Source organism: Barbus barbus (genome assembly GCF_936440315.1).
Source record: "Barbus barbus genome assembly, chromosome: 49".
NCBI lineage: Eukaryota > Metazoa > Chordata > Actinopteri > Cypriniformes > Cyprinidae > Barbus > Barbus barbus.
This window is the reverse complement of record NC_136727.1, coordinates 217819-238187: the sequence shown is the minus strand read 5'-3', so window position 1 is coordinate 238187 and position 20369 is coordinate 217819. Positions and strand designations below refer to the sequence as shown.

The 20369-nt window shown below is 42.3% G+C and overlaps 2 protein-coding genes across 5 annotated transcripts in view; both read left to right on the top strand.

Annotated features, from left to right (window-relative positions):
- LOC306867279 (ATPase family AAA domain-containing protein 3-A-like) overlaps positions 1-674 on the top strand; it is a 31439-nt gene extending 30765 nt beyond the window's left edge. The window contains exon 16 of the mRNA XM_079412878.1: positions 64-674. Coding sequence (XP_079269004.1) covers positions 64-306 — 243 coding nt within the window. The 3' untranslated portion in view covers positions 307-674. The remainder of the gene's footprint in view (positions 1-63) is intronic.
- Positions 675-3293: 2619 nt separating this feature from the next.
- LOC306867430 (F-box only protein 42-like) lies at positions 3294-11800 on the top strand. Of its 4 annotated transcripts, none has more exons than XM_079413078.1 (11): positions 3296-3594; positions 4656-4861; positions 6643-6759; positions 7149-7283; positions 7361-7514; positions 8118-8228; positions 8300-8396; positions 8480-8536; positions 8892-9008; positions 10425-11128; positions 11202-11719. In XM_079413078.1, the coding sequence occupies exons 2-11, from the start codon at positions 4672-4674 to the stop codon at positions 11257-11259; spliced, it is 1740 nt and encodes a 579-aa protein (XP_079269204.1). In that variant the 5' UTR covers positions 3296-3594; positions 4656-4671; the 3' UTR covers positions 11260-11719. The 4 variants fall into 4 exon arrangements, with proteins under 4 accessions (XP_079269202.1, XP_079269204.1, XP_079269203.1 ...); XM_079413077.1 differs by having other exon boundaries at positions 3298-3441; positions 11202-11789; XM_079413076.1 differs by having other exon boundaries at positions 3294-3594; positions 10425-11800.
- The last annotated feature ends 8569 nt before the right edge of the window (positions 11801-20369 follow it).

Here is a 20369-nt window from a genome sequence, read left to right as displayed (position 1 = left end):
TGATGGAGGTGTGTGATGAAGCGTGCGCCGCAGAGGCTCATGGGTAATGTGTGTGTGTGTCAGGCGGCGGCGTACTCCTCCGAGGATGGTGTACTGACCGAGGCGATGATCGACGCGCGGGTGGATGATGCCGTGAAACAGCACCGGCAGAAGATGGACTGGCTTCATGGAGAAGGGGTTCTGGATAACGAGGGCCGGCCGATTCCCGCCAAAGGCTCCGTGCCGCCACTCAAGGCACAGGAAGTGCTCCGCCCTCTACAGGAAGTGCCATCAGACCGGAGCAAACCCGACGGGACTCCGGTGTAACGCTCGTGTGAATCTGTTCATGTGTCAGTAGAACGATTAAAGCTGCAGTTCGTCTGTCTGTTGTGTGTTTGTGCCCATGTTTACTGTGTCTGTAACGTTAATAATCTCTGAGAGACTGGAAACAAGTCCACATGAAATCACAGCAAACTGTTTTTACGTCTGACAGTAAAGCCATTTTCATTTCTTATGACATCTGTTTGAGTTTGAAGGGAAGCAGTTCTGATTTTCTGCTCTTTGACGAAATATCCAGATCACTTACAGCTCATCAACACAATATAAATCACTTCACATAAAAGTATGACAAATTTATTATGAATAAATTTAGCACTATATCATCAATTTAATAAACAAATTAATAAAATTGAGTCAAAAACATTGTGACACATAAGAAAAGAAAGCGGTTCACCACAATGATTCCGACTCTAGATCCGAGATCCGGTTCAAATGAACCGACTCACTCGAAAGATTCGGACTTTCCGAAGCTACATATAAGCAGTGTTGGGGGAGGAAGTAGTTACATGTAATCTCTTACAGTTTACAAAAAAAAGTGTAATTAAATAAGTTACATGAAAATGTTAGCGATTACAAAGAGGGTTAGATTTGAATATTTTCACAGATTTGATTGATTTCTTTCCCAAATTGCATTGACCAGTGTTTCAGTTTAGGACACAGATGCTTATATTAATACATGCTTATTTGTGCAGCACAAAAGCAGTCATGAGTAACACAGGTATATCTGTAGCAATAACCAACAATACATTGTATGGATCAAAATTATACATTTCTCTTTTATGACAAAAATCATTAGGATATTAAGATCATGTTCCATGAAGATATTTAGTAAATGTCCTACCGTAAATATCAAAACTTCATTTTTGATTAGTAATATGCATTGCTAAGAACTTCATTTGAACAACTTTAAAGGAGATTTTCTCAATATTTAGATTTTTTTGCTCCCTCAGATTCCAGATTTTCTAATAGTTGTATCTCAGACAAATATTGTGCTATCATAACAAACCATACATCAATGGAAAGATTATTTATTCAGCTTTCAGATGATGTATAAATCTCAATTTCTCAAAATTGACCCTTATGACTGGTTTTGTGCTCCAGGGTTACTTATACTAACTGTTTTACTTCCTGTTTGGTTTTATGTATATGATTTTTTCTGTTTTTTCCTGAAGCATCTGTAGATGTCAGTGTACTGCTGTAAGGTTATTCCTGCATGCTTTACATCAGTGCTTCCCAAACCTGTCCTGGAGGACCCCCTGCTCTGCACAGTTTGTATGTCTCCCTAATCAGACACACCATTTAGTTCTTGCGGTCTCTACTAACGAGCTGATGAGTGGAATCAGGTGTGTTAGATAAGGGAGACATACAAAAGATGCAGGGCAGGGGGTCCTCCAGGACAGGTTTGGGAAGAACTGCTTTACATGTTTCAAAAGATTAACAGTTGAAAACATTTGTTAGAAAAAAAAAAGAAAAAGTAATCAAATGTAATCAGTTACATTACTTTAATAAAGTAATTGAAATAGTTCCACTAATTACAATTTAAATAGGGTAACTTGAAATCTGTAACCTATTACTTTAACAAAGTAGTCTTCTCAACACTGATTACAAGAGATCCATTCAGAAGGAACCGACTCGCTAGAATGAATCGGATCTTCCGATGTTACATATACCCCTTTTCCACCAAGGCAGTTCCAGTGCTGGTTCGGAGCCAGAGCCTAGTTTCAAACCGGTTCTCTGTTTTTCGACACCCAAAGCACCAGCTCCGACCGGTCGGTGCGAGGCATATCGGGGTGCTGCGGGAGCGACTGGAAAGCAGACGGCTCTTTATGCTTTTGGATCGAGCGAGCGATCTGCGTGGCACTGATGCTTTGTACAGAGGCCTGTTGTGCCGCGCTAGTGATCCGAAACATGAAACGTATTCAGTGACGTAAGACCTGGCTCTGTATTTGCTCTCTAGCCTGTGGAAAAGCAACCGGTTCTTAAAGGGTTCGCCAGTCGAACTAACTAAGAACCGGCTATAGCACTGGCTCTGAACTAGCACCTGGAACTGCTTTGGTGGAAAAGGGCCGGGGTATAAGAGCGAGATCCATTCAGAAGGAACCGACTCGCTAGAGTGAATCGGATCTTCCGATGTTACATATAAGAGCGAGATCCATTTGAAAATGAACCGACTCGCTAGAATGAATCGGATCTTCCGATGTTACATATAAGAGCGAGATCCATTCAGAAGGAACCGACTCGCTAGAGTGAATCGGATCTTCCGATGTTACATATAAGAGCGAGATCCATTCAGAAGGAACCGACTCGCTAGAATGAATCGGATCTTCCGATGTTACAAATAAGAGCGAGATCCATTCAGAAGGAACCGACTCGCTAGAGTGAATCGGATCTTCCGATGTTACATATAAGAGCGAGATCCATTCAGAAGGAACCGACTCGCTAGAGTGAATCGGATCTTCCGATGTTACATATAAGAGCGAGATCCATTCAGAAGGAACCGACTCGCTAGAGTGAATCGGATCTTCCGATGTTACATATAAGAGCGAGATCCATTCAGAAGGAACCGACTCGCTAGAATCAATCGGATTGATACGATACGAGAGAGCCGCTCGCTCGACTGTATAAAGTTATAAAAATATTACATTAAAACTACTACCGGATTACGGATCTTAAAAGACGTTACTATTAGTGAACTATTATTAAATGAAAACCCTTTTATTGAGGATATTTAGCGGTTTCCTTGCAGCAGGCTGTGATTATTGATCTACTGACACCTGCTGGATGATTTGATTTATAACACTTCAGAATAAAACGTGACGCCACAATATAACGAACACGTATTACTGACAATCGCACGAAATGAAGCATTACAGCGTTCTTACACGAAGCAGATCGTCAATAAAACAAACGATACAGCCATAAATACTTCTGTCGGGCGCGCCCGGACGTTGCCCCCAGACGCGTGACGTGTGTGCGTGCGCGCTCCCGAGCGGAGGGAAGATGGCGGATGTTTGGAGTGAGGAGCTTCATGAGAGCAGCTGATAAAGAGAAACACAAACAAACAACAGCGGAGAAGCAGAAGCAGCACGCCGGCGAGAGACGGACCGAGACCCCGGCAGACAGGTAAACACGCGTCTGATCACCTTCATCATCTTCATCTTCATCATCAGACGAGAGAACCGGCTGCTAGCGCTCGGCTAATGAAGCAGCCGCTGAAAATACTCGGATTCACTCCTCGTTACTCTACTACACGAGTAAACATCATCTGATACTGAGGTCAGAGCAGAGAAAACAGCACAGGTCCGCTATTACACACAGTTAACACCTGATCATGATCTGAGGGCATCTTGAACAACATCTCAATCAGGCTTGCCAGCTTTCCACAACAAAACCCACTCAAAACTCGCCCAGTTGCATTCTGGGGGATCCCGCAGTAAAATGAGCATTTTAAGGTCTAAATATCACGTTATTGGTGTCGCTTGAAGCCACGGACGTGAAAAACAGCCCAGTGTTGAAGGATAAGCTAATGCTAGTCAAGCACTACTGTTAAAAAGTGTATAAACACTATTTCTTGAAGAAAATGACCGGTTGTTTGGCTAGATAAGACCCTTATTCCTCGCTGGGATCGTGTAGAGCTCTTTGAAGCTGTATGTTGATGTAATCACTGGCCACCATTGAAGTCCACTATATGGAGAAAATCCTGGAGTGTTTTCCGGATAGCACACGGCATGTCTGGTAAAGATCTGGAAAGCATCTGTAAGACCTCAGTTTTACACACATTCTAAATCAAACATCTTAGAGACATCTAATAGACGTCTATTTGACATCTGATAGGAAACATACTATAGAAGTATTGCAGACGAGCAAACACTCTAAACATACATCTTGCAGACGTCAAATAGACCTCTCCGTGGAATTTCTTTGTGAATTTAAGACATGAACATCTTGGATGATATGGAGGCGAGTACATTATCAGGAAACTTTTATTTTGCAAGTGAACTTATTTTAAATAGTGCTGTCAAATTGCAATTAATCACATCCAAAATGTATCACAATAAAATAATCACAAAAGGTTTGTTTACACAAATATATATTTAGAAAATATTTACATGTCTATATTTATATTCATATAAATAAATATATAAAAATAACATGTTTTTCTGAAATGCATACATGCATGTGTGTGTATTCATATAAACATAATATATACACACAGAACACACGTATTATGCAAACTAAGACTTTTATTTTGGATGGGATTAATCGCTGATTCTGCAGGAAAACACTGGACTCTGCAACACTGATCTGAAGGCAGAGTGTTCTGTTATTCCTCTCAGATCCGCAGACGGCGTCATGTCTGGCTGCGCAGACGGAGAGGACAGCTGCTCGGTTGCCATGGAGACGGAGGAGGTGAAGCCGGGCGTGCGCAGCATGGGTGAGCTCCCCGAGGAGGTGCTGGAGTACATCCTCTCCTTCCTGTCGCCCTACCAGGAGCACAAGACGGCCGCGCTGGTCTGCAAGCAGTGGTACCGCCTCATCAAAGGTCAGGGGTCACTTCCGAATCAAACTGAACGCCAGGAACCATAACCGAAAACTTTTAATAATCGCTCTCCAGTCTACCAGAAAATTGCCACGTCACAACTATAGTGATAACGACACGGACAACCAAAATACCGTTGGTTCACTTTCAAGATGTTTTTCGCAGATCATGAACAGTTATAGCACTGACAGCCAATCAGAAGGAGTGCTGTCAAACGATTAATCGCATCCAGAATAAGTGTTGTTTACAGGATACGTGTGTACTCTGAACATTTATTATGTATATATAAGCACACGCATATAGTATATATTTTTAAAATATTTACGTGTATTTGCTTGTATTTATTCTCATAGTTTATATTCTGTATAAATATATGTAATATATAAACAACATTTGTTTTAAATGTATACATGCAAGTTAGTGTATTTATATATAAATATACACCGTACACACATATTCTGTAAACACACTTTTATTTTGGATGCGATTAGAATCCAGCGAATTTAAAGAAAAGGCAAATTTGCAGAAAAATATTTATAGTAATCATAACGTTAGCATTATCAAAATAGTTTACTACTTATAGTTATCGTTCTACGTATCAGCATAAATATAGTTATTGTTATAGTTCTTCTTCATTATAGTTATTATTATTTTTAAAGTTACCAGCATATCAAACATTGTTACAGTTGTTATTGTAATTGTTTATCATTATCTTTATAGTCATTGTTACCTTTATAGTTATTATTAAAGATATTGTTATAGTTATTATCACTATAGTTATCGTTATAGTTGCCATTAAAATTATATTTATTACAGTTATTGTTATTATAGTTGCTATTATAGTAATTGTAGTAGTTATTGTTATAGTTATGATTACCGTTATAGTAATCATTATTAGTTATTATTATAGCTATCGTTATAGTATTATAGTTACTCTTATAGATATCATAATTATAGTTACCATTATCGGCAGCACTGCAGTTATAGTTACTTTATAGTTATCATAATTATAGTTACCGATATAGTTACCGTTACAGCATTATATTTACTTTTATAGTTATCGCTATTATTACACTGTCTACACTGGACGCGACAAAGTGACCATTGAAAACCATTTTAACTTACCATTATAGTTATCATTATAGTTATCATTATAGATATCATAGGTAGCATTATTGCTGGTGTTATTTTATTTAGTTATAATTATTGTAATTATAGTTATTGTACTTATCATTATAGCTCTTGTTATAGTCGTATTTGTAGCTATCGTTGCACTTACGATAGTTACTGTTAAAGTTCTCATTGTAGCGGTCGTTATAGTACATATAGTAACTGTAATAGTGATTGTTTCAGTTATTATAGTTATGGTTACAGTGAGCTGTATGGTTGTAGTTGTGGTTTAGCATGTGATGCAGTGCAGTAGCGCATCGTTCTGATTGTGATGTGTGACACTGGGATGTGAGACGAGTTTAACGGTCAGTCAGACGCGGCAGCTGTGAATGTGAATCAGCACAGCTGTGTGAACTACTCTGTGTGTGTGTGTGTGTGTGTGTGTGTGACTCACTCTCTCTCTCTCTCTCTCTCTCTCTCTCTCTCTCTCTCTCTCTCTCTCTCTCTCTCTCTCTCTCTCTGTCTCTCTGTCTCTCTCTCTCTCTCTCTCTCTGTCTCTCTCTCTCTCTCTCTCTCTCTCTCTCTCTCTCTCTCTGTCTCTCTCTCTGTCTCTCTCTCTGTCTCTCTCTCTCTCTCTCTCTCTCTCTCTCTCTCTCTCTCTCTCTCTCTCTCAGGTGTGGCGTATCAGTGTTATCATGGTTTCCTGAGGGCTGTTCAGGAGGGAAACATCCAGTGGGAGAGTCGCACATATCCCTATCCTGGAACACCAATAACACAACGCTTCTCACACAGTCAGTGAACAGATCACACACACTCACACTCACAAATGTGTTTGATGCACTTCAATCGGTTTTAAGCAGTTCAGACGTGCTGATCTCACAATAAAGTGTGAAGGAACCTAGTATTCACACCTGATTTCTCACACACACACACACACTCTCACCAGTTTCCTGATGTTTAGTAGAATTAATCACACTAGATTCTTTTGAAATGACTCTTTTGAACCAGTTCTTTTAATGAGTCACAAGTGATTAGTTTGAATCATTCTAAAGAATGACTCATTGAGTCAGAGCATCTGAATCGCTCACTGATGAGATGTTGATTATTTATTTGTATGAAATACTAACTATTGACAGTATGTACTGTGGTTGAGTTTGGTGTGTGTGTGTGTGTGTCGCAGGTGCGTGTTACTATGACTCAAACCAGTCAATGTACGTGTTCGGCGGCTGCACTCAGAGCAGCTGTAACGCAGCGTTTAATGATCTGTGGCGTCTGGATCTCAACAGTAAGGAGTGGATCCGGCCGCTGGCATCAGGTCAGACTCAGTGTGTGTGTGTGTGCAGCGTCGCATCGCGTCAGCTCCGTCAGTCACAGCTCTTGTGTTGTGTTCAGGCTCGTATCCCTCTCCTAAAGCTGGAGCCACGCTGGTGATGTACAGGGATCTGCTGGTGCTGTTCGGTGGCTGGACGCGGCCCAGTCCATACCCTCTCCACCAGCCAGAGCGCTTCTTCGACGAGATACACACCTACTCGCCCTCCAAGAACTGGTGAGACTCTTTACCAAATCTGACCCTGGAGCACAAAACCAGTCATAAGGGCCAGTTTTGTGAAATTGTGATTTATGCATCATCTGACAGCTGAATAAATCATCTTTCCATTGATGTATGGTTTGATATATAAATATCTTGATGGAACATGATCTTAATATCCTAATGATTTTTGTCATAAAAGAGAAATGTATAATTGTGATCCATACAATGTATTGTTGTCTATTGCTACAAATATACCTGTGTTACTCATGACTGCTTTTGTGCTGCAGGGTCATGAATAATCTTCATTTATTCACAAATTACCTTAGATTTTTGACCTGACATAAGTGACTTACTTTTGTTGCTTTCAGAAGTATATTTTACTATACTGCAGCAATATCTTTCAGTCATAATTTGAATTGAACTTTTATTTTAGCATTTGTCTCGAGCTTTCAGTTTGTTTGCGTTTGATTGTTTTTATCAAATGAAATGAAAACGTTTGGTTTTATTGACTGGGTTCTGCGATTCCATCCACGTTTCCTGCATGGTGTGACTCAACGGAAGCTGTGTGTGTCAGACAGGAAGTGGGAGCCTGTAACTCTGCCTCTTTCTCGCCCGCAGGTGGAACTGCATCGTGACGACTCACGGGCCGCCGCCGATGGCGGGACACTCGTCCTCCGTGATCGGCAGCACTATGGTGGTGTTCGGAGGCTCTCTGGGCGCGCGGCAGATGTACGTATGGCACGAGAGAGTCGGCTGCGGGCGATTGAGACGGGTGTTTATTGTGTGTGTTTGTGTCACAGGAGTAACGAGGTCTGGGTCCTGGATCTGGAGCAGTGGTCCTGGTCCAAACCGGCCGTCAGCGGCCCGTCTCCTCACCCCCGCGGGGGACAGTCTCAGGTAACAGCGCCTCCTCAGTCTCTCACTGACTCCCGTGATGCTCTGAGTCTGAGCCGCTCACTGTGTCGCCTCGTGTTCCTCAGATCGTGATTGACAGCGAGACGCTAATGATTCTGGGCGGCTGCGGCGGACCGAACGCTGTGAGTATCTGCTGTGTGAGAGAGAGAGAGAGAGTGTGTGTGTGTGTGAGTGTGTGAGAGAGGGTGTGTGTTTGTGTGTGTGTGTGTGTGTGAGAGAAGTGAGTGTGTGTGTGTGTGAGAGAGAGTGAGTGTGTGTGTGAGAGAGAGAGAGAGAGTGTGTGTTTGTGTGTGTGTGTGTGTGTGTGAGAGAGAGAGAGTGTGTGTTTGTGTGTGTGTGTTTGTGTGTGTGTGTGTGAGAGAAGTGAGTGTGTGTGTGAGAGAGTGAGTGTGTGTGTGTGAGAGAGAGAGTGAGAGAGAGAGAGTGTGCGTGTGAGAGTGTGTTGAGTTGCGCTGCAGTGATCCTCTGTGTGTGCAGCTGCTGAAGGACGCGTGGCTGCTGCACATGAGCGCCTCCCCCTGGACGTGGCAGCAGCTGCGCGTGGAGAACGAGGATCACGGCGCGCCGGAGCTCTGGTGCCATCCGGCCTGCAAGGTGACTTCAAAGGTTCACTTCCTGATTAGAGAATTGTGAGAGAAAAAGTCAGGATTGGAAGATAAAAAGTCACAGTTACAACAAAAACAAACAGGATGTAAACTCAGAATTGTGATGAAGTCAGAATCCTCAATTTAAGTTCTCACAATTCTGAGTAAACTATTGTGAAAAACAATGTCTGAATTCTGAGAGAAAAAGTTATAATTACATAATTTTGTCTGCTTAAACTCCCCCTTTTTCTTACAATCCACTGTAAGGTCGCATTCAGTTCCACCCTACATTGTGTCGATAATCTGTTTTCTTCAGATGTACACAATACGGAAAACAAGATTTGTCGCTATTACTGTTACATTGCAACTTGAATTCAATTTACATTGACAGTCTGGATTTGAAAAGCAGTCTGAAAATCAGAATTGCAAGATGTAAATTCATAATGGCAAAAAAAAAGTCTGAATTGCAGAAAGTCAGAACTAGTGTTGTTTTGGCGGCCTGTTTTAGTTTTAGTCTAGTCTTTGTGTGAAGCTGTCATTTTAGTTTTTATTAGTTTTAGTCACGTTCATACTTTTTTTAGTCTAGTCTAGTTTTAGTCGACGAAAACTGCTGACTATTTGTCTAGTTTTCGTCAATGAAAATTGTATTTTAGTCTCTTTATATTTTATATATATCTTTGTATTTTAGTTATCTTTATTATATTATTGTTACCTTATAGACTCAAGAATACATCTATTTCAGACACAGAAGTCGCTCTGATTTGAATTTACAACATTTATTTTACCAACCAAACATGTTAGAAGTACACACACATCTCCCAAAGACGAACCCCGGCTGGCGGCCATCGGTCCCTTTCTCTGCATCAGACTTAACTTTTGTTGTCGTCTTCAAAATAATGCCGCGAGTGGGGCTTGAGGAAGTGATGTCGCCTGCGTCTGTCCAGTGTGACCTGAAGCGAGACACCGGAAACAAATACTGCAAAATAATAATAATAACGCGACTAAACGAGACGAAATAACGTTATGACATTTAGTTTCGTCTCGTTTTAGTCAACGAAAAAGAAGACATTTTAGCATAGTTTTTATTCTGTAAACCACATTTAGTCTCGTTTTTATTCGTCAACAATATTGCATTATACATTTAATTATCGTCATCGTCACATGACCAGCATTTACGTCTCGTCTCGTTTTCGTCACGTGATAAAGGTTCGTTGACGATGATATTTCGTCATAATTTTCGTTGACGAAAGCAACACTAGTCAGAATTGTGGAAAATCAGTCAGAATTGTGAGATGTAAAGTAAATCATAAAAAAAATGAGAATGACGCGATGTAAACTCAGAATTCAAAGAAAGTCTGAATTGCGAAATGAGATTTGTTGCTATATTGGTTACATAACGCAGTATCTCTCTCTCTGTCTGTCTCAGGTGGGTCAGTGTGTGGTGGTTTTCTCTCAGGCGCCATCGGGTCGAGCTCCTCTCAGCCCGAGTCTGAACTCTCGGCCCTCGCCCATCAGCTCAACGCCCGCCCCTCTGGGCCCAGACCCGCCCTCGCTGCGCTCCCAGTCTCCGGTGCGCGGCGTGGTGCTGGGCGTGGTCGAGGAGGCGCCCTGCGTGAATGGCCGATGGGGGACCCTGCGGCCCCGAGCGTCGGCCCGAGCCTCGCCCTCGCGGGGCCCCGACAGCCCGCCACTGCTCAACGGCTCCTCGCCCTCCACCAGCCCGGTGCAAGCAGCGTCTCCGCCCACTCGCCCGCAGGTGGAGTACAGCTGGGACGCCTCGCCCTCCGCCGAACTGCCCGCTTCTAACGGGCTGCACACGCCTCCGCAGGCCGGGTCACCGCGCACCCCTCCAGGTGCCGTTTCTCCCGCCGCCCTGCGCCGCGGTTTGGAGGCCGTCAAAGCTTCCTCCTCGCTGCCATCCTCTTCCTCGCTGTCCCAGCCGGGCGCATCCGCCAGCACATCGCCCGCCTCCTCCAGCCCACCGCAGGCGGCCGACGCACCCTCCATCCCGCCCATCGCCCGCCGCCTCGCCCACCACCCCCCGCAGAGCCTGAACGTGGGCAAGCCGCTCTACCAGTCGCTCAACTGCAAGCCCATGCAGATGTACCTGCTGGACATTTCTCGTGCCAAGTCGGGCGGCGTGGTGTCGTGGCGGGCGTATGGGAGCGGAGGAGCGCCCAGCGCCGTCACCGGGCCGCCCGAGACCAGCCTGCACACGGTGGTTCAGGGCCGCGGAGAGCTCATCATCTTCGGTGGCCTGATGGACAAAAAGCAGAACGTGAAATATTACCCCAAAACCAACGCCTTGTACTTCGTCCGCGCCAAGAGGTAATGGAGGAACGGCAACGACTGCTGCCCTTACACTAACTTACCTTAAAATACAGCTCGACACATATAAAGGACACTCAAACATAGTTGTGGTTTCAGTTTCTGAGCGAGCGGATGATGTTTTTGCTATGTGCTCTGCGCGTGTGTGAGAGAGAGAACTCTAGAAGGGAATGTTTTATTGTTTCTGTCGCATCACCCTCAGAAACGCTGAAGGAAACAGACGATTATAGGAGGAACTGATGAAATGGACCTTTTTTACCGCTCTTTCAGCCTGCAATGTTTACATTAAACGTGTGTGTGTGTGTGTGTGTGTGTGTGTGAGGGAGAGTGTGTGATGGTACTGTTGAGGGAATGAGACTGGATTGTAAACAGAAATAAAGTTCTTCATGTCTTAATTCTCTGAGAGAATGTTGTGCGTTTTTATGATCTTGACTGTAACGGAATAAAGCTGTGTGGTCACCTGATCTGCTCTTCAAACACCAGGGGCTCGTTCTTCGTACGTTGCTTAAAACATCCGACATCAAATGAGACATCCGAGATGATTTCATCGTGCTAATCGTGATCCGGCTAATTGGGTTCTTCGAACACACCTGCTGTTTATGATTAGTATCGCTGGATTGAGTTATCTGAGATAATTGTGCGTTCATGCGTTGGTTTAAAAGGGGATGTGTATTGATCGTAGAAACACTGATCAGCAATGCTGTTATTGGCTGTTCAGCATGGCCAAAGAACGTGCCCAGTTTTTCTCCCAAGCAGAACAAGAGCTTTTAATGGAAGGTTATGCCGAATTTGAGTCTTTAATTAAAACGACAGGAAACACCTCAAAGTCTGCAAAAACCAGGAGAGAGGGCTGGCACAAAGTAGCAGACAAATTAAATGCGTAAGTGCTGTCCATGGTAGATTTTATATTACTTTCTACAGTGTGTATTTTTGCATTTTAATAATTTCATATTTACTTTGTTCTTTTATGTCAGAGCCACCACGGGACCCACTAGAACATGGGGACAAGTAAAAGTGAAGTACAAGAATATTCTACAAAATGGTAGCCTTTAATTGTTATACTGTCTTTATTTTAAAAAGCCACTTTTTTTCCTTTTTAAAAGCCACTGTTAAATAATGTTTGTTTATAACAGCCACCAAGAAAAAGGCTGAAAAAAAAAAAAAACAGGTGGTGGTCCTGCACCACTACAATATACCCCAGCAGAGGAGCTGGCCCTTGGGTTGAATGAAGACCGAACCATTGTGGAGGGCATCCCTGGGGGCAGCTCTTCCTCAGACCCAAAGCCAGGGACCAGTAGCAGCAACACCTTCATTACTGGTAGGCTAAACGAGCTTTCAATTCTCTTAGTACACTGTAAAATTATTTATTGCTGCATTAAATGAAGTATAATCCAAATGGCTGGTACAGACATTTCAACCATTTGTGAAAGTGAAGACTTCTACACTTTTAGTTAAAATAAAATGTTGCCATGAGTTATTGATCACATTATATTTTTTTACAGTGTAGTTAATTGTAATGATTTTTTTTTTTTCTCTTTTCCCCCTCTTTTGTGCAGTTTTACTTAATACACCAACACTTTTACCTGTTCCCAAGCAAGTGGTGGCTGAAGCATATGCAGTAAGTTGTGTACTTTTTCTAACTTGCATAAAGGGAAGAGTGCAACACTTTGGAGTACCCATTTATTTCCATTGCACAGGACAGTGAAGAAACCCTCTCAGATGACTGTCCTTTGGAGGAAGACCCTGTAAGTGCATAAATAACGTTACACTAATTTGTATATACTTGTGTACCTATTCTTTCTGTCTGCAATATGAGTTGCAGGAGTCCACACCTAGAGAAAGGCCTACAGAAGAGTCTGCACAAAGAACTGATACAGAGGTGGACAGTGTTGTACTTTTACTTTTGTTGCATGAGGCATGTTTTGACCCCTTTTTTTTTCTTTCACAAAATGACACAGGGTGACATCCGTTCCCTATATAAACGGCATCTTCAACAAAAAATCGAGTATTTGGACCTGAAAAAACACAAATTAAGAGGAGAAATTGAACTCGATAGAGATAGAGTTGCTTCAAAAGGACCTTCAGAGTAAGTGCTAATACACCAGTTGACACACAGTAGTATTGCTGACTTTACATAACTATCTCTTATTGCAGGCAAAAGATGACTTGCTGGCTTTTCTTTATAAAAAATTGTTTAAATAAAACTCCAGGAACTAAGCATATTTGTCTTGTCTTTTATTTTACGCATTCAAAAATGGTGCTCCACATTTCTGTCCCGTGCAGCTCTGCCACTAGGTTGGTCCAAGTGCACTGGCTGGAGGTCATCATCAGGCTGCACCTCCACCACAGCGGTCCTCTCCTTTCTGATGGTGGCAATATTGTGGAGGATGGCACATGCAACAATTATGTCACAGGCCCTGTCAGGTGCAACCCTCAGACCCTTCAGACACTGAAATCTTTCCTTTAGTTGCCCAAAGGTCATTTCAATGCGTGCCCTTGTCCTGGCTAGAGCTGCATTGTAACGGGTTTGTGGTCCAGGGTTTGGGGCAGGGAAGAGCGTCATAAAATGCTGCCTGCAGGCATAGCCCCTGTCTCCAAGCAGGATCCCGTCAAAATCCCCTGTATAATGGAAAAATGCAGTTTTGTTAGGCTCAGCATAAGTGTGTGTAATACTGTGAGCTTGACATATGTTCCCTTACCACGTTCAAATAATGTACATAAATGTGACTCTCTGAAAATTCTTGAGTCATGCACAGATCCTGGCCATTTTGCTTCCACATTTGTTATATGGAGCATAGCGTCACACACCATCAAAGAGATTTTAGTCAGTCAACTGCATACTTTTTGATCAATTTCTTTTTTTTTAATGTAATATATTACTAATCTGGAATATTATAAATTGTAATAGTAATTTACCTGCACATTTATACTGTGAACCCCCTTTCTGTTCACAAAGTCCCCTTCATTGGGGCCCGGTGGGGCCTGGTGGGGATGTGTGTGCAATCTATGGCACCAATCACGTTAGGGAAGCCTGAAGGACACATACTGTTAGTCATACTTTTTGGCATGGTCATGATTGCATGTCATTAACAATTATAAATGTACCTGCAATAGCAAAAAAATCTGCTTTACCACCTGGGGTCTTAAGTGGCTTGGAAATACCACAAAAACCCTTAAAAACTGCTTGAGTGCCAGGTAAACTTTGCGAATGGCACGACAGACAGAAGTTCTCTGCATCTCCAATAGTGTGCCACTCGCAAAGAATCTCAGGGCAATGCACACAGTCTGTGCAGTTGTCAAAGCCCGACTCCTCCGTGTTGAACACTTAATGTGTGGTTCCAACAAATTAATGATGTAAATAACACCCTCACGAGAAAAACGATATCTCTCAACAATTACACTTTCGCGCTGAGCCGAAGGATCCTGTCTATCCCGCGATACGCGATTAATTCGATAAGCTCTGAAAAAACGGGCAAGACATGGCTGCGACAGACTTCCCCATCTCCTCCGCTTATAAAGCCGCGATCTAATCCTGTTTACATGAAATAAGCTGCTCCCGAGCAGGTTTAGGCTTGCGCACCTGTTGCTATGACAGCAAGTCCAGGATGAGCGTCGAAGAACCAAACGATCCAAGATCAAGCCAAATCATCAACAATCAAACCCAGCTAACCGAGTTAGCGACGTACGAAGAACGAGCCCCTGCTCTACTACATGCTACATTTTAATGTCATTGTTTCATTTTAGGTTTATACATTTAAAAGCTGTAATAATTGCGAGAAGTGAAGTCAAAATTTTGCAAAAAAAAGTAAATTGAGACGTCAAGTCAGAATTGACAAGAAAAATCTAAATTGTGAAGATGTGAAGTCTCAATTGCGCTGTCAGAATTGTGTAAAAAATTAATAATTACAAGATGTAAAATCAGAATTGCAGAAAATATAAATTGTGAAATATAAAGTCAGAAGTGTGAAGAAGTCAACTGCAAAAGAAATCAAATGTTTACATAATTTTTATTTAATACATTTTATATTTATATTATTTCATGTTTATTCAATATTTATTAATTATATATTTAGTTTAATATTTTGAACAGTCTGTGTTTGTAATTGGGGCAGTGGTTTGTGTTTGTTCTGGTTTTGACCATAGACTGTAAAAAAAATGGACGTAGGTTTCTGAAGAGCGTTTTTGAAGCCTAAAGTGGGCGGAGCCGACCGCCGCCATCTTGGCAATGCGTCACCGCGCGTCACTCCCGGATGATCCAAAATGGGCAATGAGGCGGGACGTGGGCGGAACTGAGGTGCCTGTCTGTATATAGTATACTTTATTAATCATGTTCTCACTGAGTTTCGTCTTTTAAAAACAGTTTTAATCGGTTTTAATTCTTTAAGCCACAGAGTTTGTATTATAGCCTAACAGTTTTCTATTGGAGGAAAACGCTTAACCAGTAACGTTAATTACAGGCCTAACGTTACAGCCAATCACAGTCTGTCGGATTCTGGAGTGTAGTTAAGTTTTAAATAAAATTATAAAGAATAAATTAATTAATAAATAAAATTACAAAAAATGGAGCCTAGACTTGGACGGTCTGTTAGTACAATTAACCGCACAACAAGCCATTTTATTAGATAATTTTAAGAAATAATAACGAAAAAAGCCATAGACTGTATAAAACAAAAGCAGAAACACGGCAGAGATGCCAAGTTCAGCGGCTGAGGTAACGTGACGGCTAACAGACAGCAGATAGAGACAGCAACGTCAATCAACCTGTCACTCAAGTGGCCACGCCCTTAATTATGCAGAGGTTTAAGGCTTAATATAATTTAAATGGATGAGTTATAAAAAAATTCACCCCCCTCACAGTTGTCACGAAGGGCAAAATTAGCTATATAGACCAAAATAAATTTTTGTACCAGGCTGTAAACATGTTTTTTTCTACTGTAAAGTTGGGCATTTTAACATTGAGAGTCAATGTGATTTTAATCACTTCCGTGTTGGTTTCACTAGAGGGAGCGGGAGGTTGCCGCTTGGTTTTGACTCAAGAATGAGTTTCAGATCCGCTGTGGGACTTTCGCCACCATTCACCTTTAACCATTTGAGTTCAGTCCGCGGTGCTCCGTGCTGATTGGCTGAGCGCTGGACAGGCAGTGAGGTGGAGCAGCAACCGCGCGGTGATTGGTCGGGGCGGGGGTAGTGGGCGGGGCGTTGACTCGAGCACTTCGTGTTTCCCGGAGAGACGGGACCGGAGTCGCTAAGACTCGCTCATACTCACAAAATACTTGTGTAACGCATGTAAAGTTTAAGAGTTTAATTGATTTCGTTGTTTTTAGCGTATGTAATGCATAACTTAAACACACAGAGGATTAAAACAAATGCTACGATCATTTTATGAATATGCAAATCCACATGAAAAATACTATAGTAATTTATAGTAAATAGTATAGTGTTTTTGAACCATACTATAGTAAAGTGTATTATACTGTATATATTTACAACACTAATGAATGCTACAACATACTGTAGTATTAACTATAGTGATCTAATCAATACTGTAGTATACTGTAGTATGCTTTATAGAATATGAGAGTATTGTAGAATAATATACTCTATAGTTGTACAGTATTGGATAAAGTCATTACTACCACAGCAACTATAGAATTACTACAACAAATTAATTCTAGTACTTTACTATAGTATGGTTCAAAAACACTATATTTACTGTAAATTACTACAGTATTTTTTCATGTGGGATTATACTCTTTGCGAAAAATAACCATGTTTTTATTGTAATAATCATGTTTTTTTTGGTTGATTGATTCCCATTTATATAACCAATGTTTTGTTACAAATGCCATGTTTAAACTATAGTTAGTGTAGCAACACTGTTACAGTAACCATGTTTTTTGTTTGTTTTTTACTTCATCTGTAGTAAAACCATAGTTGATTTTCGTAAGGATTGCGTGAGATTCTGTCCAGTCAGCATGTTCAGCGGTGTTTGACTGAGTGAGGCGTATCTCACATTTTTTTAAAGGGGTTATATGATGTGATTTTAAGTTTTCTTTTCTCTTTGGAGTGTTTTAAGCTGTTTGTGCATAGATAAGATCCGTAAAGTTACAAAGACTAAAGTCTCAAACCCAAAGAAATATTGTTTATAAAAGTTAAGACTCTCCACGTCTTTCTAAAACCCCTCATTTAAACACGCCCCACATGTCTACGTCACGGTGTGGGAAGATTTGCAGAACACCGCCCAAATGTTTACTCAAAGAAAGGAGGAGTAACTTTTATTCTCGCTGTAGTATTGTTGTCGTGGAGACGCTGTGTGTTTCCAGATATGGTGAGGGGCGTAACATTTCCATCTCACGCTTGAGGTATTCGGCCAATCACAACGCACTGGATAGCTGGCCAATCAGAGCACGCCTCGCTTCTCAGAAAGATGAGCTTCGTAAAAATCGTTTCAGAAAGGCGGAGCATAGAGGAGCAACAAGTGTACAGTATGTGGAATATAATGAGTTTTTTTATCTTAAACTGAGTAAACACATTGCATTACACCAAATACACAAAATAATGTTATTTTTAGTGACGTCATATGACCCCTTTAAATGAAAACTTAATTTTTTTTGTTCTTGTTCATAAATCATTGTGATGACAGTAACTTCTGACCGCTTCAGGTTTGACGTCAGAAACGCTTCTGTGGTGTACGCACACACACACATTCTCTCACTCTCACACACACACACACTCACTGTCACACACTCTCCAGTGGGATCGGAGGTGTGTTTTTCCGTCATGCGGCTTGTGAGCTCTCCGGCCGGACCCTGGGCCCTGTGGCCCCCGCTGGACTTCAGTCTGGGTGCACTGGCGTGCTGCGGCGTGTGTGTGTTGACGAACCCGCTGGAGGTGGTGAAGACGCGGCTACATCTGCAGGCGCTGTGGCTGGTGGCCGGTGCTGACGGACTCCGCGGCCTGCAGAAGGGCCTGACCGCAGCGCTGCTGTACCAGGGCCTGATGAACGGTGTGCGGCTTGGGTTCTACTCCTACACAGAGGCCGTGGGGCTCATGGATGCACCGGGCGGGTGTCTGGTCGCAGGAGCCGCCGCCGGAGCGCTGTGCGCGTTTATCGCCTCGCCCGCGTATCTGGTAAGAGACCGACGCTGGGTCAGCCTGCACCGTAGGTGCGGTTTCTGCAGGTCATGTGATCTTGGTAGATGCATAGAATGCGAAAATTAGGGGATTGCAATCACTGTCCACACAAACGATTCATAACGAATGTCAGCAGACTATGGAATGCTTTTCGTTCCATTATCGTGCATGCGAACGCAGGAGACCGGAAACGCAACTCATGCGACTTATTGCTGCATCCCAAAGTTTAAGGGCCAGATTTACTAACAGCTTGCACCAGCCAGCTGTTAGTATTTCTCTGATTTGTTACTTAGATTTGAGTGAACTAACATTCAGCCAATTACAAGGCCAGTCATCTCTTGGGCACATCTGTTGCATCTCCTGTTGCTCATCTCACGATTTCTTTCATTCGCTCTTTGCTCTTTGGTGGTCTGGGGTAAAATGTACCATAGAAAAAAGCAGAGTTACAATTACATCCTTTTTTTCAAACACACTGTAAGTATGTGTTACCTCACGATGACGCAAATCACGCGATCAAATTTCCATGTAATGATTTCACCTACTGAACGCGACGCGACAATAGAACCCGTTAAGAACCTCATCACGTCGCGCCGGATCCAGGTCGTGTTAAATGCTCTTATATTTGGATAAAAGCTCTGCTAAATGAGACATAACTGATTATTGGGTTCTGCTGTGTTTTGTCGCGTCGTGCTGATCGAGTCTGGAGTAGAATCCTTTCCCAAAAAAGCTGTTGTTTTCCACCGAAATTTATTTATTCATTTAGCAGATGCTTTTATCCAAAGCGACTTACATTGCATTCAAGTTACAGTTTCTACATTTTATCAGCTCTTGCTTTCCCTGGGAATCGAACCCATGACCTTGGCGTTGCTAGCGCCATGCTCTACTATTTGAGCTACAGGAAATGTTATCTTATCATACTTTATCATATTTTAGTAAAACTCAAATTGGCATTCTATTTAGAATTAATTACATGAACATGAATGTACTTACTTTGTACATAATTTGTTTGTCTTTGAGGGTCACATCAGCTGACAGCTGGGAGGAGAATATTCAAATGAAACACAATCTGATTTACTAACATGTCAGATTAGTGATATTTGCGCATTATAAAAAGCATGTCTTAAAGCAGATGGTCATTTGCGCTGCTCCTGGTAGATTTTGCTGGTTATTATGGCAATGATCTGCTGCGTTTGTGTTTTTTAATGTGCGCATTGTTAGTAAATCACACGCAGATTTTCCTCCCCTCTGCGCTTTTATGCAACTGCGCTCTAATGGTGCGTTCACACCAGAGAATGAAGCGTTAAGCGCGACTGATTTATATGTTAAATCAATGCAAAGACGCCAATACACATCCTGCGGCGTTTCGGGTGTTTGACGCGCGTTAACCAATACGAGTTGCTCTAGTAGTGACGTGATTACGAGCCGAGGCAGAAATCTGAAACAATAGAGGACAAAATCATCATCCTGTATGTGGATACCCGGAGCTGTACAAAGATTACCTGTTAGATTTACCCAAAACTAATTATATCTTCTGTTTATCCACTACAGAGACATCAGAGCCAGCGGCAAATGTCAGAAGGACTAGCCGAGGTTATGCTCCTCTCTTCGGGATACATGAGCACGAGCGCCCGGTGATCGCCTGGAGCTCACGGCTCCGACATCGGCGAAGCACATTTTCAAATAGGCGCTGTTTTTATAAATAAACCACAGATTTGAGTTTTAAACAACTACATTCTCGGCTGAAATACACGCGTCCAGTGTTTCCATAGCACATAAAGGGCTATTTTATTTGCCAAATTCTATACATGCTCTCTGTGGCAGGCATTGTGCCCGCTGGCAGAAGCCCCGCCCATGACGCGAACTCGCGTCTGTTGTGAAGTGAATGAAGCGAGTAAACTCAAAATGTTCA